Source organism: Sorex araneus, chromosome 2 (assembly GCF_027595985.1).
Source record: "Sorex araneus isolate mSorAra2 chromosome 2, mSorAra2.pri, whole genome shotgun sequence".
Classification (NCBI taxonomy): Eukaryota; Metazoa; Chordata; class Mammalia; order Eulipotyphla; family Soricidae; genus Sorex; species Sorex araneus.
In genome coordinates, this window is record NC_073303.1 from 151434522 (window position 1) to 151451430 (window position 16909).

General features: G+C 37.2%; 1 protein-coding gene across 1 annotated transcript in view; it reads left to right on the top strand.

Annotated features, from left to right (window-relative positions):
* The window catches only part of CIP2A (cellular inhibitor of PP2A), a 42494-nt gene that overhangs the window by 5055 nt on the left and 20530 nt on the right, over positions 1-16909 (top strand). The window contains exons 3-11 of the mRNA XM_004606729.3: positions 455-567; positions 2425-2519; positions 3296-3392; positions 4374-4496; positions 4661-4806; positions 6410-6485; positions 10150-10368; positions 14370-14529; positions 15958-16099. Of these exons, the coding sequence (XP_004606786.2) occupies positions 455-567; positions 2425-2519; positions 3296-3392; positions 4374-4496; positions 4661-4806; positions 6410-6485; positions 10150-10368; positions 14370-14529; positions 15958-16099 (1171 nt within the window). The remainder of the gene's footprint in view (positions 1-454; positions 568-2424; positions 2520-3295; positions 3393-4373; positions 4497-4660; positions 4807-6409; positions 6486-10149; positions 10369-14369; positions 14530-15957; positions 16100-16909) is intronic.

Sequence of the window (16909 nt, forward strand, 5' to 3'; positions counted from 1 at the left end):
TTCCTCATGTTTCCTTCCCGGGAATGCGTGGGGGCACCATGGTGTGCCTGAGATCAAACCCCGGCCTTGTGCATGCAGAGCAAGTACTCCAACCCTTTGAACTATTTCTTCAGTTCAGTTAATGCTTTTCTTAGAGTAGAAAAATTGAAAATAATAATCTTAATAATATTTTAAAGCAGGTTTTTCCCTTTGAGATTATTTATTCCACAGAGTAATCACTTGGGGGGAAAATGAAAGAGTTCATACTCCCATGTTTCTTTCCCTTCTTTTTCCAACACATATAATTTCTGTTATTAAACTACTGAATTGGAAAGTACTTATAAATTCAATAAACATGTCATACTTGATATTTTTATATAATGGTAAGTTTACCATGAAGTAACTTTTAAAATATTTTATCTTTACCCATGAAGACCATATATAAAAATGATACATTTTTTGCATTTCTTTACAGCCATAGACCGTGAAACCAGAGACTGTCTTCAGAATACATACAACCTGAATAGTGTTTTGGCAGGAGTGGTTTGCCGGAGCAGCACTTGCCACAGTGATTCAGTGTTTCTGCAGGTATACACCCAAACAGTACTTCATCACAATATTGTTTTCTTATTTTTAGGTTAAAATTAGTAGTGTCCATTATAACTGGAGGAATTATGCTGGTATAGTTTATGATTAAACAAAGTCCTTGTCATGTATTAATTTAAGAGCTGGTTAATTGTAAATGCACAAAATAATCCTCGGGGGCTGTTGCTGCTGCTGGACATGTTTGCGTTCAGTGGCCCTGAGCCTCCTCCCCGCCTCCCCATCTCCCCAGGACTCCCCAACAGAGACATAGAGAGACGGGGAGGCTGCAAGAAGGCACTCAGTCTCCCAAGGACAACTACATTGCTTTTACATTTCTCTCTGATTAAATAAGTTATCAATACTTGCAGTTGTTTGGATAAACACAGTAAGTGACAAAGATCCCAGCACTTAGTTCTCTGAGCTGAGAGCAAGCAAGGCTTTTGTCTGGGCTCTGAGGGCAAGCAAGGCTTTTACAGTAAATCCCAGACTAAGTCCTCAGGCCAATTCAGCTAGTTCTTCCCCATGGTGGTCCTGTCTCTTACGTTGTAACACTTTGCATCAAAAATATGCATTTATGCTTTCTAGAATGTCCTGTTTCGATGCCGGGTAGTTTTGCCACTCACCCCGGGTTCATCCCAGTCCCATGGTAGGACCTTCCTTTTGCAGTGTTAGGAACTACAGAAACTGAGGCCTGAGTCAAGTAGTTATGACCAATAAATTATGCCCAGGAGTAGATATATTTCAGCATCAATCAACTTTCAAATATCTTTCTGTGTTTAACCAAAGAACACTGCTGTATAGTAAAATATAAAAAGGCTATAGGGGAAATAGAAAAGCAGGTACAAACATACAACTTCAAATACAAAGCAATACAAAGCAATACAAATACAAGTTCAGAATTACCAGAAAGTTTTGGCTTACAGGTAATCAAGACTGACTTGGGGAACTGTGACAATGAGAGGTAAAATACAAGGGAAAGGTTAAAGATAAACTTTAAGTTAGGGATGCTAGCAAGGGCATGTTAAACTTCTTTGGGAGGAAGAAAAGGGGCAATTGACTGATGAAGCCTAAAGCACTTAGGGTTAATATCCAACACAAAGGAAAGGTTGAAAATATACTTTAACCAAATTTGGGATGTTAGCAAAGGCTTGTCAAGCTTCTCTGGGAGGAGGAAAGGTGCAATTCACTGGTGAAGCCTAAAACACTTAGGGTTGATATCCAACAGTTAATCACCTGTGTACTATTTTAAAGTTTCTATGAGAAAGAAAGCCATCTAGCACTATTATTAAAGGAAAACAAATATAACTGCTTTGACAGACTTGTAAACACAGATGTTAGCATTTCGAGTGTAAACCACTTACATTAAAATTCTAATTTGTTGGCATCTAGTTACAGTCTCTTAAGGAAACATTCTACAAATATTGAAGTTATAGATATAGTCTTATTTAGCATAAATTCAATTCCCTTGCACTCATTAAGCTTAAATTCCATCAGTAAGGAAAATGTTCCCATTAAGTTGACATGCAATTTTAAAGGTAGTAAAGTATAAAAAATGTATATCTTAGAATTGATGTAATATGTATGTTTCAACGTGCATACAAATTTGAATAGCTAAATGAATGACTATACTCTGAGATAAAATGTATGGAAGTATATGAAATCAGATAAATTATAGTGTTTTAGAAGTGCCATTACTTTTTGTTTTAAAAAACAAGATCAAACCATTTTGAGAAATGAAAAGCTTCTTGCTATAATTCTACTTCCACAATTGGTGAGATGCTCAGAATATGAACTGAATTCTGTTTTCATGAGCAGCAGTATGTTTGTAATGTTGATGTTCATTACTCTTTTTATTTTCAGTGCATTCAGATTCTACAGAGGCTAACATACAATGTCAAAAATTTCCATTCTGGTGCCAATATAAATGAATTAATTACATTCCTGATAGATCATATGTGAGTATGCAACTGGACATGAATCAAATAATGGATTAGTTTATGGAGGTATTTGGAGGGGGACATTTGTCATGCCCAGTTATACTCAGTTCTTACTACTGGCTCAGTGCTCAGGGATCACTCCTGGCAATGCTCAAATAATCTTATGTAGTATCAGAAATACACCTTAACACTATACTGTCTCTCCAGTGCTGTGACAAAGGTTTTGAAATCAACTTCTGTCAGATAAAATTAATTAAAACTATGATATTTTTTCCATATTGTGTTTTATTATTGAGAAATATGGTCACTGACAAATATTTTCACATTCTTATGTAGTATTCAATAGGTGATCATTTAGTTTCAAAACAGTATGCTAAATACTATTCAGAGCTTGACTTCACATACTGATTCTTTGCAGAGTAGAAGGGTTGGCACACGATACCCTACGCACAGGCTTCTGGGGACCTCTCTGGGAGATACTTGGTCCAGCTGTACATGCCAGACAGTTTAGTGCTAAGCCTTGATGTGTTGATCAAGCCCAGCAGTGCTCAGGTGCCACCAGGACCACACCCAATGATCCTAAGGTGCTAACAGGGTTACAGCCAATATTGTGGATGGTAGGGGGCATATAGTGTCAGGGCTCATGCATGACAGGTTTGTGCTCAAACAATTTTAGCTATCTCCCAGCACTTAGATTTTTCTTTTCATGTGGGATTTAAATGTGTATGTTACCAGTATAACAGGAGTGATTTTAAATGAACTTACTGCTTTCATTATTTTCCTTAAAACAACAGTCAGTCTTCTGAAGATGACTTAACAATGCCTTGTCTAGGATTAATGGCAAATCTTTGTCGACAGAATCTTTCTGTTCAAACTCATATAAAGACTTTGGTAAGTGATTTATTTGTAAAGTATTTCTTGTTTTATATGGTTTTCATGCTTAAATTTTGGAGGGGTGGGTTTGGGTCACATCTGTCAGTGCTTAACTCTTAATTGCCTGACGTGCATTCAGGGATCACTCCTGGAGGCACCTAGAGATCTGTATGGGATGCTTGCAGAGTGAGTGCTTTTCCCTCTGTAGTATCTCTGATCCATTCATGCTTAAAATTTTTTATTTAAAAGAAGATAGCAAGAATTCTATGTCTCATGTAACTGACTTGTCAAAGATAATAGTCACATTGACTTTTCTAAAGTATTCAGTATTCTTATTTATTGTATTTAAGACAGCGAAAGAATTGTTAGGACAAAGATGGATTTCTCAAACTGTTCATTTTCGATAATATGCCATTTTTTATAGTTCACAAGAAATACTTTGTTAATTTCTGCTATAAACAGGAAATACATCTTCAGTAATCTCATTATTAATAGCTGTATTCCCACAAAATCATTGCCACTCCATCAGAAATATCTGAGGTGAATCGGTACCTATTATCAGCTGCTTGTACTTGTGATGAGTGAAGGCATACAAATGAGGCTAACCAAAGCAAAAAACAGTATTAGACATATTAAATCAAAAAAGTTCATTGTTTATGTGCCTTGTGAATAATTTCCCTGCCATGTTACCATTTTAATTTTATCATGTCTAGTACTGGGTTCTTCTGACCTAATCTATAACAGTGAAGGTTTATTTGGAGTTGAGAAATCACTTGAAAAAATACACCTTATCAGCATATATCTAAAAAATTGCTCTTCACCAATATAGTGTCAGTTATGCTACTTTAAGTGGTATATGAAAGTTCCTTTTCATTCAGTCCTTGAATTATCTCATCAATAATAATGTGTTTAAAAAGCTAAACTATTCTGATATATTTTTATGCACTAAAATATAAAACTCAATTTTCATTCTAATTTATTTTTTAATTTTTTTATCAGAACAATGTGAAATCTTTCTATCGAACACTTATAAGTTTCCTGGCTCATAGTAGTTTAACTGTGGTTGTATTTGCACTTTCAATATTATCCAGTTTGACATTAAATGAAGAGGTTGGAGAAAAGGTAAGTATGAACTTTCGTATTATATGTATGAAATATATGAAAAAATAAGTTAATTTCTGATATTTTTAAATTCAGAGTTTTTTCATTGTATTAAGTAAATATTGATTAAGTAAATATTGCTATAAATTTTTGTGTAATACAATTTTTCCCAATTTGTTTTTAAGCTGTTTCATGCTCGAAACATACATCAGACTTTTCAACTAATATTTAATATTCTCATAAATGGAGATGGCACACTAACTAGAAAATATTCAGTTGATTTACTGATGGATCTCCTTAAGAATCCTAAAATTGCTGACTATCTCTCCAGGTATGATTGACAAATTTTATAACTGTTTTTCTGTATGTATCTCAGGGCCTCTCCCACATGTGACATGTGCTTTACTGTGAACAATTTCCCTCTCTAGGACCTTTTAATGAGGCTCAGGGGGACTCAGTGGTGCCTGGGGCTACTTCCAGTTCAGTGTTCCCGATAGTATTTGGGAGACTGTGTAGTACCAGGCATCAAACCTGGACCTCCTGCTTGCAAAGTGTACACTCCAGTCTATTGAGCTCTCCAGGACATATTTTTCAATAAAAGTGTGTTCATAGTAAATAAAACTACCTTTTTAGATTTAATAAACCTGGGTTCTATTGATCTACAATAGACTGAATTGAATTATTGATTTATTCCTGTCTTTGCTTTCCTGGCCTGCAAGGTAAAAATTGAGTAAGGTAAACTTGTATATGTTTTAATCTGTTTCAAAATCAGTTTTTAAGAAAATGGAATATTCTGTTTCCTTGTTTTTTCTTCTATATTTTTTTAAAACAATGACTTACAGTTTTTAATGCATAATTCTTTGATGAAGATGTAGGGACCCCACACCCAGCTGTGCTCAGAGCTCTAGCTCTGTGCTCAGGAATCACTTCCGACAATGCATAATTCTTCCATATCCTTTTTATAGGTTCCTTCCTACATACTTGATATTTTTGGACACAAAATAGAAATACCCTACCATACTTCTTTATGATAATTCCTCTGAATATTTCTCAAGGAGGCTGGAATTTTCTTTCCCTTTTATGTGTTTAACTCTTACTTATTCTTTAAGACCCAGATCTGGGAAGCCAGATCTTCATGGCTCTTCATGATTGCTTCATCTACTCTGGGTTTGAAACCCATCCTATTTCTTAGTGACCTAAATAATTCTCCCTCATAGTAGTGTTTTGTTTTATGCTACATTGTTATTTCCTTATTTGCTGCTTCCATCTTTTGTCTATAAACTCTCTGACAGGGCACCATAGCACAGCGGTAGGGGGTTCGCCTTTCACATGGCCAACCTGTGTTCAATTCCTCTGCCCCTCTCGAAGAGCCTGGCAAGCTACCGAGAGTAGCCTGGCGAGCTACCCGTGGAGTATTGAGTATGCCAAAGACAGTAACAATAAGTCTCTCAATGAGAGACGTTACTAGTGCCCGCTCGAACAAATCAATGATCAACGGGATGACAGTGACAGTGACAGTGACCAATAACAGAATAGAATGTGAACAGTGTCTCTGTTACTTTCAGAGTTGTGAAATCGGGCCCTGTCCTTTATGTCTGTGTACAGAGCCTATTTTAATGCCTAGCAATTGTAGGTGTTTTATACATAAGTATTTATCTAATTTATTAGAATATTACATATACTTTGAATTTTTATAAATAGTACTTTTTTAAAAAAGGGTAATTGAGGTGTTAAAAACTTCCTTAATTTGTTTCATCACTGTTAAGTGACAATTATAGATCATGGTTATAGATCTCAGTGATAAAGTATGTTTAAGTACAAACTTTACAAAATTTGTTGTATCTTAATTCAAAATAAATAGAGTGAAATGCACTTAAGTTTTATGTTTATCTTATATTTATAATTTTTAATGTCATTGTATATTTCAAACCTAGGTATGAGCACTTTTCTTCATGTCTTAATCAAGTATTAGGCCTTCTTAATGGAAAGGATCCTGATTCTTCTTCTAAGGTATGTAAAAACATGACTTATGTTTTAAAGAAATCACTTTTAGCTATCATATACAGACAAGTCATTAAGGGTGGGGAGGGTTGAAGTTCAGGTCATCACTGTTCTCGAATCTGCTCAGAAGTGAGCCCTGCGGGTACCCAGGCTACTGACCCTATTTGGTGTTGGGGATTGAACAGAATTGGTTTCATGCAAGTAAAACACCTGACGACCTCAACTATCTAACCCAACTCTCAGATTTCTATTTATTTATTTATTTGTTTATTTTTTATGAACTGCATATCTAGTATGTAGATCAGGACACAGCATTAACAATGCTCTAGACAGTTTAACATCCATAACAAGGATAAGCTTTCTGATTTTTAATAGCATTTATCATCCTTTCCTTTTTTGATCTTTATATAAACATGATCATATATAGATCATTTTTGTGTCTGGAATCTTGTTCAACATTATATTTAGAGGTTTATTTCTATTTTATATCATTACATGTTTTTGTTGTCTCAACTGTCATAAAGTGGGGATTCATAAAAACAAAATGGCATAAGTGCTGAAAAATAGTTGGCTATCTTACTTTTAATTATAATAATGCGCAAATATATAAAGCTGGTGTAATCTTAACTGTAGAACCTGACAAGCATACTGCACTGTAGCACTGTAGCACTGTCATTTCATTGTTCATCAATTTGCTCGAGTGGGCACCAGTATTGTCTCCATTGTGAGATTGTTGTTACTGTTTTTGGCATATCAAATACACCATGAGTAGCCTGCCAGGCTCTGCCGTGCAGGCAAGATACTCACAGTAGCTTACCGGGCTCTCTGAGAGGGACGGTGGAATCGAACCTGGTTCGGCCATGTGCAAGGCAAACATCCTAATCACTGTGCTATCACTCCAGTCCCAAAGAAAGAAAAATATAAGCTAGTCTAACGTGTTCAAAAATCTTAAAATATTAGCAAAGCAAAACATTTATAATCATTCCCAAATGACATTCCATTCCAGGAATCCAAAGGTGGCTCCACATTTGAAAGTTAATGTAATTTCTCATATGTACTGAAGATATCAGGAAAACTTATTATCTTTTAAGGAAAGTTAGCAGTTTGACAAAATATAAAACCCATTCATGATAAGGAAAGTAGGAATAAACAAACTTCTTTTTCCAATAGAATAACCACCAAAATCTACAGCGTTACTCTAATACAAAGAGTTATGGTTAGGGCATTTTCGAGGAGGTGAAACAAAGCAATTCTGAGGTTTTGTTAGAATTCCCTTTTTTGACCTGTTATTTGCTACAAAAGGATGTTTCATTTTGGGAGAATTATCTGGCATCTGGCGTTTTGCTGGTGAGTATTAGCTTACCTCCAGGGAAATAGAGATTTGACTAATATCTTTGACTTTGGAAACAATTGAATATTACCTATTTGATTTTTTTTTAATTTTTTTTTTCTTTTTGGGTCACACCTGGCGATGCACAGGGGTTACTCCTGGCTCTGCACTCAGGAATCACCCCTGGCGGTGCCCAGGGAACCATATAGAATGCTGAGAATCAAACCCGGGTCGGCCACGTGCAAGGCAAACACCCTACCTGCTCTGCTATCACTCCAGCCCTATAATTTTAAAACTATTTTATTGTGGAATATAGCACAAAAGTAATACACAAGAATGAAAATAATTATACAGTTCGTTAAATTATCACTAAATAAAAATTCATTTAACACCAGTTAAGAAATGGAAAATTTTCAGATACCCATTAAACCCCCTTCAAGTATTTACAAAGCACATATTCTGTTATATTCTGCTTTTCTCAATAATTGCTTAATTAACCATAGTTATAACTGTCCAGTTGAGATATGCTACATTATAATTGGAACCTCACTAACTTAGCCAAAAGTGATTCTATAAGGAAATTCTGCCTTATTTGGGACATAAAAAATGATTAGGGTGCATCCTCGAAAGGAGGAATAGAGCAGGTATGGAACTAGAATTTAACCTAACAGCAAATGAATAGGTTTGTGTGGGATATAACGTATAATACACATATATCTATATTAATGCCTAATTCATTATTTAAAGAATGAATGAGACAGAATAAGGAAGCAGAGGGAGAGTAATGCCTACACATAATGTGCAAATAATATTGAAATAGTTTTCAAAAGTCTTTAAAGTTTGGGAGTGTTACTTTTTTGATTTTTGTTTGCTTGTAGGCCATATCTGGCAATGCTCCAAAGCTAAGGGATCACTCCTGGCAGGGCTCCAGAAACCACATGTGGTGCCAGGGATTGAACCCAGGTCTGCTTCATGCAAGTCAAGCTCCCTATCTTGCTTGCCCTGCCCCTCTGGGTTATGTTTTTTCTTTATTTTTGTTTTTCACTTTTATTTTCCTTTTACGCTTTATATAAACACCGGTTTGCAAAGTTGTTCGTGATGATTTGTTACATTCAGTGTACCAACAATCCCACCACCGTTGCACCTTCCTACTACCATTATCTCCAAATTTCCCTAACCACCACTTAAGACTGCCCCCATAGCAGGCCCTCAATAATTTATTTTATATTGCTTGTTGTTATAATTTGCTAAAAGAATGATCAAAAATGTTTCCTTAGAAGAAAGTGAAGATTGTTCTGTTTCACCATAGAGATATTAAGACCTCACATAAGAGATTACTAAAGATGTTATTTACAGGTTAAGCCTTCTGTAACATTGGGTGGAATGTATTGTAGTTCAATCTGGTATGCTACTCCTGGTTTATCAGTGTTGTAGAGTTTGAGATGTCATTCCAGGAAGTCCAAAAATTTTAATGGGGTCATACAGCTGGAGTTAAATCTTTTAACTGGGTGGTGGCTTCAGTGACTGCCAGGGCTTCTGGAAGTACAGGGAGATGGGGCGGAGGTAGGGAGCGGGGGTGGGGGGAGGACTGTAGCCCATCCCCAACTCTGAAAGTCTGGAGATTTCAGTCACAAAATCCACATACCTGGGTTTTTCAACTGATTAGCTTCTGAATGAGGCTCGTTCGATCAGTGGAGCCAGGCCAGGAGCCTGGCAGCCATAGTGGAATGTGGAAGTTTTCAGCTGCTGGGGCTCTTGTTTGGGCAGGTGCAGCGCTTCCCCACCCCCTGAAGGCCTCTGACAACTCAGCCTTACTTGGGGTCCAGAAGACTCTCTGACGTGTGTTGGTTTCTTTCAAGATGATTTATGAGTCTCCGGATCATTGGCCCCAGGGATGTTACTCTTAAATTATATCCTCAGTTGACATTGCCTTTCCCTCTTATTCTCTCACAATCCTAGTTTACAGAAATAAGTGCCACTAAATTTCTGGAATCTAATCACACATTTTGCAAAACATTGCTGGAAAAAAAATTGAAAACTGCTTTTGACTTTTGAATTAGAGTATTTCCTTTAAAAATGCATCATTTTGTGGGAGGACTTGAGCGATAGTACAGCAGGTAAGGGCAATCCAAGGCCTTGCACATGGATCCCCAGTATCCCTTATGGTCCTCCAGACACTGCCAGGAGTAATTCCTGAGTGCAGGGCCAAGAGTAACCTCTGAGTACCACCGGGTATGTCACAAAACAAACAAAATGATACATCATTTTTAGCCTTGTAAGTTGGTTGCTTTTGTGCTTTAAAAATCAAATGAAACTGATATTTAATGATTTTATGTTGCACAGGTTTTAGAATTACTTCTTGCCTTCTGTTCAGTGACTCAGCTGCGCCATGTGCTCACTAAGATGATATTTGAACAGTCTCCATCTGGCAACACCATTCTGGGAAGTCGGTCTAAATGTTTAGAACCTGCTATGGCTCTACTCCGCTGGTCAAATCAACCTTTGGATGGATCAGAAAGCTGTTCTATTTTAGCATTGGAGTTGTTCAAGGAAATATTTGAGGTAATAGAGTGCCAATATGACTATTTCACTTTTATGGTTGACAACCAGCAGTCTATTGTCAGTATATTTATAATAAACATTTGTTGTTCACATGCTATAGAAAGTATATGAACTTTGGATTACTAGGCTCTCATGTCAGCTATTAAATTCCCTTTTCCAACAAATTAAAAATATTGGTGATATATTTATTTTATATCACTGAATGGCATATATAAGTATAAGCCATTTTATTTTATTATAAACATTTATATATGCATTATATGTTTTATATATATTTTATGTAATATCATCATCATCATCATCCCATTGATCATTGATTTTCTTGAGGGATCTTAGTAACGTATCCATTTGTCCTAGTCCTGAGATTTTAGAAGCCACTCTTTACTCGTCCTTCCCAACGGTGCTACATTGGAGGCTCTTTCAGGGTCAGGGGAATGAGACCCATCATTGTTACTGGTTTTGGCATATGAATACGCCGCATGGAGCTTGCCAGGCTCTCCCATGTGGGCAGGAAACTCTCGGTAGCTTGCCAGGTTCTCCAAGAGGGAGAATTAGGCTCTAAGATGTTGAACAGCTGCTTTAACCAAGCTCCAGTGACTATTAGTAAACATAGTATACATATATAAAGACACAGACATGTGTAAGAGTCTCATGCTCACTGACTGAGTTGACCAGGGCAGGGCACTATATAGACAAAATGAAAACAAAAAGTACTTAGATGGCAATTCTACTCTTTGAAATGCTTCATGAAATGTATTTTATCTTATCAATAACTAAGAGGACCACTCATATAATATAGAATACATTTTTATTTTATTATATATAATTTAACAAAGATATGTGGCTACACTACTATACTAGAAATTATTTCTATCTCAGTACATGCTGTCTGCTTACCTTTATTAGTTTGTTAATGAATTAATGTTGGTACATTCAGTTAGTAAAATGAAGTAAATCAAAACAAATACTGCCATACACTTAGTATATAGACAGAAATCTTTTATTATAGAAAGCATTCTAGTGTATTCTACTATCTGAATCATTTATTTATTTTAATTTTTTTTAATTAGTGAATCACTGTGAGGTACAGTTACAGACATACAAACTTCCGTGCTTACATTTCAGTCATACAATGATCAAGTATCCATCCCTCCACAGTGCCCATTTTCCACCACCAATGGTCCCAGAATCCCTCCCACTATCCCCATCCAGTTTCCCCTCCCCCAACCCTGCCTCTGTGGCAGGGCATTCCCTTTTGCTCTCTCTCTCCTTTTGGGTATTGTGGTTTGCAAAAGAGGTATTAAGTGGCCATCATGTTCAGTCTATAGTCTGCTTTCAAGGTGCATCTCCCATCCCAAGCGGATCCTCCTAGCACCATTTACTTGGTGATCCCTTCTCTAACTGAACTGCTTTTTCCCTCCATGTGAGGCCAGCTTCTAAGCTGTGGAGTAATCCTCCCAGTACTTATCTTTAATAATCTTGGGTGTCAGTCTCCCATTCTGTTACTTTATATTCCACAAATGAGTGCAGTTTTTCTATGTCGATCCCTCTCTTTCTGACTCATTTCGCTTAACATGATACTTTCCATGTTGATCCATCTATATGCGTATTTCATGACTTCATCTTTTCTAACAGCTGCATAGTATTCCATTATGTAGATGTACCAGAGTTTCTTTAGCCAGTCATCTCTTCTCGTGCACTCGGGTTTCCGAATGATTTAGCATTCTACACTAATCTCCCAAATTTTACATTCTCTGCATATTTCAATGTCTTCCTTGTGAATCCCTTATGACTAAATTCCTGTCTGACAAAAGGACAGAGAAATAGTAGAGAAAGTAAGTCATTTGTCTTGCATGTGGTGGACTCTGGTCCAGTCCTAGCACCACCAGGAGAGATCATCAAGCATAGAGCCAGGAGTAGGCCTAGTACACTGCTGAGTGTGCCCAAAAGCCAAGATGATTGAATTCTCTGCACAAAACAGAATGATTATAATGATTATATTATATTAAAGGTTACATACATTTTTCTATCTTAATTTTTATTGTTAACAATTGTTTTCAGCATTTAAAAATTCTTTGAGGGGGCTGAGAAATAATACAGAGGTTAGTGCTCTTCCCTGGCACATGGATAATCATAGTTTAATCCTGTCAACACATATCGTAATCCACACACTATTAGGAGTGCTTTTTGAGTGCAGTAGGAATTAGCGCTGAACACTGCTAGGCATGGCTTAAATCACCCTCACTCCCCCCCCAAAAGAACCTTAGGGGGCCCAGGATCTAGTTTAATTAAAGAAAATATGTCTTGTGCATGGAAGTCTTGAGTTTGGTCCCAGGAGCACATGGTCCCCTGAGGACCATCAGAAGTGGCCCTGGTGAGCCCTGAGAATTCACACAGAGTGGCCCCTGTGCCACATACTCTGCTGTAATTCCTTAGTAATAGCAACTAGGATTAGATAAATAGTACAGGATTTAAGGCGAATGCTCTACCATTGAGCTCTGTCTCTGCCCATCCTTTCTGAAATTCTGGATGGGATGCATGGGCCACAACTGGCAGTGTTCAGAAGCTACTCAAGCTGTGTTTAGAAGGAAACCCAGGAGCAAAACCTGCAAAGTATGCACCCATCAAGCTGTCTTCAGTACTTTTTAGATTCTTAATAGGGATTATATATAGCTGTGACATATTCAGACCAATGTCTTTAAAAATAAACTGGAGTTTCCCCTGTGGAGAAGCCCTTGTTCACTTAAACAGGCATATTTCTCTTTCTCTCTTTTTCTTTTCCTTCCCTTCTCCCTCCCTCTTCTCTCTCTCCCTCTTCTCTCTCTCTCTCTCTCTCTCTCTCTCTCTCTCTCTCTCTCTCTCTCTCTCTCTCTCTCTCTCTCCTCCCTCACTCTTTCTCCACCTCTCACATTTCTCTAAGTAAGTTTCTTTAAAATTATTCTACTTCACTAAAAATGGAATAAAAGTTATTTAACTAGTTCAAGATGTTTGTTTTCAGTTCTTTTAAGTCAGGATCATTTGGAGTGGAAAGGTGTTTGGGCCACACCTAGCAGTGCTCCAGACTTACTCTGGACAATGCTCAGGGGTCACTCCTAACACTATTTTGGACCAGATTGGGTCAGCAATCTAACCTGGATCAACTATATGCAAGGCTCTTTATAAAGCTCTTCTTTAGCTGACCATTTTGTTATATGCAAGGCAAAGAGCCTTGCCTCCTCTGCTATCTTTCTGGCCTCTAAGATATGCAGTGCGTTTAAAAAGTCTTATTTGCACTTATTAACCCCAAACTTAAGTAGTCCTTTTAAGACAAATGATGAGGGGCCCCAAAAACGAAAAAAAGCAAAATGAGGTTCCTCAGAATTAATAAAAGGATAGATTTTAAGGGCTCAGAAGTTGAGTTGGTAGCCTAACGTGGGAGACCAACAAAAGCAGGGCCACGTTCAAACACAGTGTCACCCATACCAGCTGAGGTGATCCTGACAGCTTTGCTGTTTGCAATCTCTAGAAAGTTCCCAAAGGAAGCAGTTCAGTCTCTGTTGCCTCCAAGAGGCTAAGGTAATCCTGATAGAACATCTGAAGGTCTGAAATCCCAGCAGGGGGTAAATTTTCAATAGGAAATATAGTTTGCTGTACTATAATTTGGGATTTGGTTTGGATTTTGTGTGGTTGTAATTTTTTTTTTATTTCTAGGTCTTTATCGGTGGGGGGTATAAGGGGAGCAGAGGGCCTTAGGGTCGTAACTAGTAGTGTTCAGGGCCTAGTCTCGACTCTCCTCCAAAGGGTCCATGGCAGTGCTCATAGCACTGTGGTGCCAAGGATTCAAACCAGGTTGGTGAGATGCAAAGCAGTCACGTATCCCCTGTACTACCTCTCTAGCCCAAAGAACTGTAATTAAAGCAATTCTAAGTAACATAAATGGGATTGGAGCACACTGATGACTGCTTTTGTATTTTGTATTCTTTCCTTTTCAATCACTGGTGTTGTGTTGGTGAATTCTCCAGGACGTCATTGATACTGCAAGCTCTTCTTTAGCTGACCATTTTGTTACTCTTCTGCTGCCTACAATTGTTGACCAGCTTCAGTTCACAGAACAAAAACTAGATGAGGCCTTATTAAGAAAAAAATGTGAAAGAATGGTTAAGGCCATCGAAGTTTTATTAAATATCCTTTACTGTTAGATGCCCACTCCCCCCTGCCTTTATCGCATTTGTTTATCTGGAATTTTGTCATTGCCCATGTTTGCAACTAATCAGAGGTATTTAACTTTATTTAATATCTATTGATGTATAATCTATTCAACTCAAAAGTCTCTAAAATCTTGCATACTCTATACATTGCTGTCTAATATGAAAGTAAGAGCTATTTCTAAAATAACTGCCTATATTACTCTCATTGCTCATATTACTCTCATTGCTGCCCTTGGGTAATTCGTGCTATCATTATTTGATGAAGTGTGTTGGAAAATAAATAATGGTGGATGGATCCAGAGCTTTGTTATTTGAGCTCAGCTCTTATTTTATTATTCACATTTTTATTTAGTCACCATGATTTACAATACTAATAATGATAGGATTTCATTCACACAGCATTCCAATACCACACCCTCCAGCAGGATATCTGCTTCCCTCCACCATTGTCTCTATCTCCCCTATCAACCCACAGCCCCCACCTCCCCCTCTCCCCCAAATCTCCCCACCATGTTAAACTCAGTTCTGTAAGATCACAGAAACGTTGAGAAATAGGACTTTACAGCAGTGATTCTCAACCTTGGTTTTTTATTAGAATCGCCTGTAGGACCTTTTTGAAAAACTTGATGATTTAGGCCAGGGAGATAATACAGCAGTTTGGCCTATTGAGCCAACCCAGGTTTGATCCTCAGCATTTAAGGCCTTCCAGACCTCACCCCGTGTAGCCCTGTAGTCTCCAAGCACTGTCAGGGGTAACCTTGGTATCCCCCTGCAGGATAGTGTTGCATTCTCGGATCCTGACATTGAGCCTCCAGTCTGGCTGGCTAAGTATCATAGTCTGGAGCACCCAGTCTCCTGAGCACTGCTCAGAAGTCCTTCAACTGCCACTTCAACCTGATCTGCAGCAATTCTATTTTAATTAAGGTAATATGGGATGTTGGCAGAAGAGTATTTCATTGTTGCAACAATCCAGCCAAAGCTGGAAACCACAGATGCACAGATATATAACTACTTCATTTGAACTTGGGGATGTCTATAATATATTTGGATCTCATGTTATTGAATTCTGCCAAACTTTTTTAAAAAATTATAAATATTCACAAAATTAGGACAATAAGGTTTTTTTAGTTCAGCAAGTATTAAAATCATTCTGATACCTACTAACAAAAAATACTGTACAATGAAGAAGCCGATTCTTTCTTTGTCTTACCTGAGAGTTAGAAACTTGTTATCAGTCCATCACTTGCCCTTTACTAGTCACTTCAATGCTCTGATCTTTAGTTTCCTCATTGTAGTGATGTTTTGTATGAAACCATCCTAAAAAGCAATACAGTATCAATGTAAAGTGTTCTCTATAGAAAGAGGCTCTTTTGAGAGTTTTGTGTTCCTTAACAAAACTTACCTCTCTGTGGAGATGACACACTGAAAATGCACATTGCTAAAACTCTGACTACTATCAAATGTACCACTCTGATAGAACAACAGTTTACTTATGGCAAGATTGATCTGGGGTTTGGAACAAAGGTAGCAGATTCCGAACTGTGGTGAGTACATGAAATCCAGATTGCAAAGTGAAAACCAAGCTTAATAAAAATCAAAAAAAAGTAGTGGTAGTGACTTTCATCCTTGAATATTTTCTCATTCAACTCAGCAGAGAATTAACATTTTTGTATAACTTTTTATTATATTCATATAACATTCTTCTGAAAGATTTACATTTATGAATTTTAATTTTACAGTCTCATTTTTGTTGTTGTTTTGGGTTTTGTTTGTTTGTTTGTTTTGGTTTGGGTTTGGAGAGCACACCCAGCAATGCTCAGAGTTTACTCCTGGCTCTGCACTCAGGAATTACTCCTAATGGTACTTGGGGGGGCCTTATGGGATGATGGGAAACCTGAGTTGGCCACATGCAAAGCAAATGCCCTACTCGGAAAGAAATGTACTATCTCTTTGGCCCCTGTTTTGTCTCACTTTAATCTGGTTTTCTTAGGGCCTTTTTATGTTTTGGAACATTTTTCAACACTGACTGCCTCAATAATTTTCTTTGACTTTCACTTAATTTGTTTTTAAATGAGTAAGTACTGGGGGGCGGGGAGGTGAGAAAACTATTAAAAGTAAGTAGAACCCTGCTGAAGAGTTCCTAATAACAAATCTTAGTATGTAAGACTTATGATTACAGGTTGATTTTCACTGATTAAAGACTATTTATCCCCCTTCTTCCACCTGAATTTAGTTTATCATCAAATCTTTGAGGACCTGCTAATGCTGAGCAACAATATAATTTGTTCCCGTTTTCATAAATGTCATAATTGTCATTAATTTTGTTCTTCAAGATCAAGGACTCTTTTTCCATT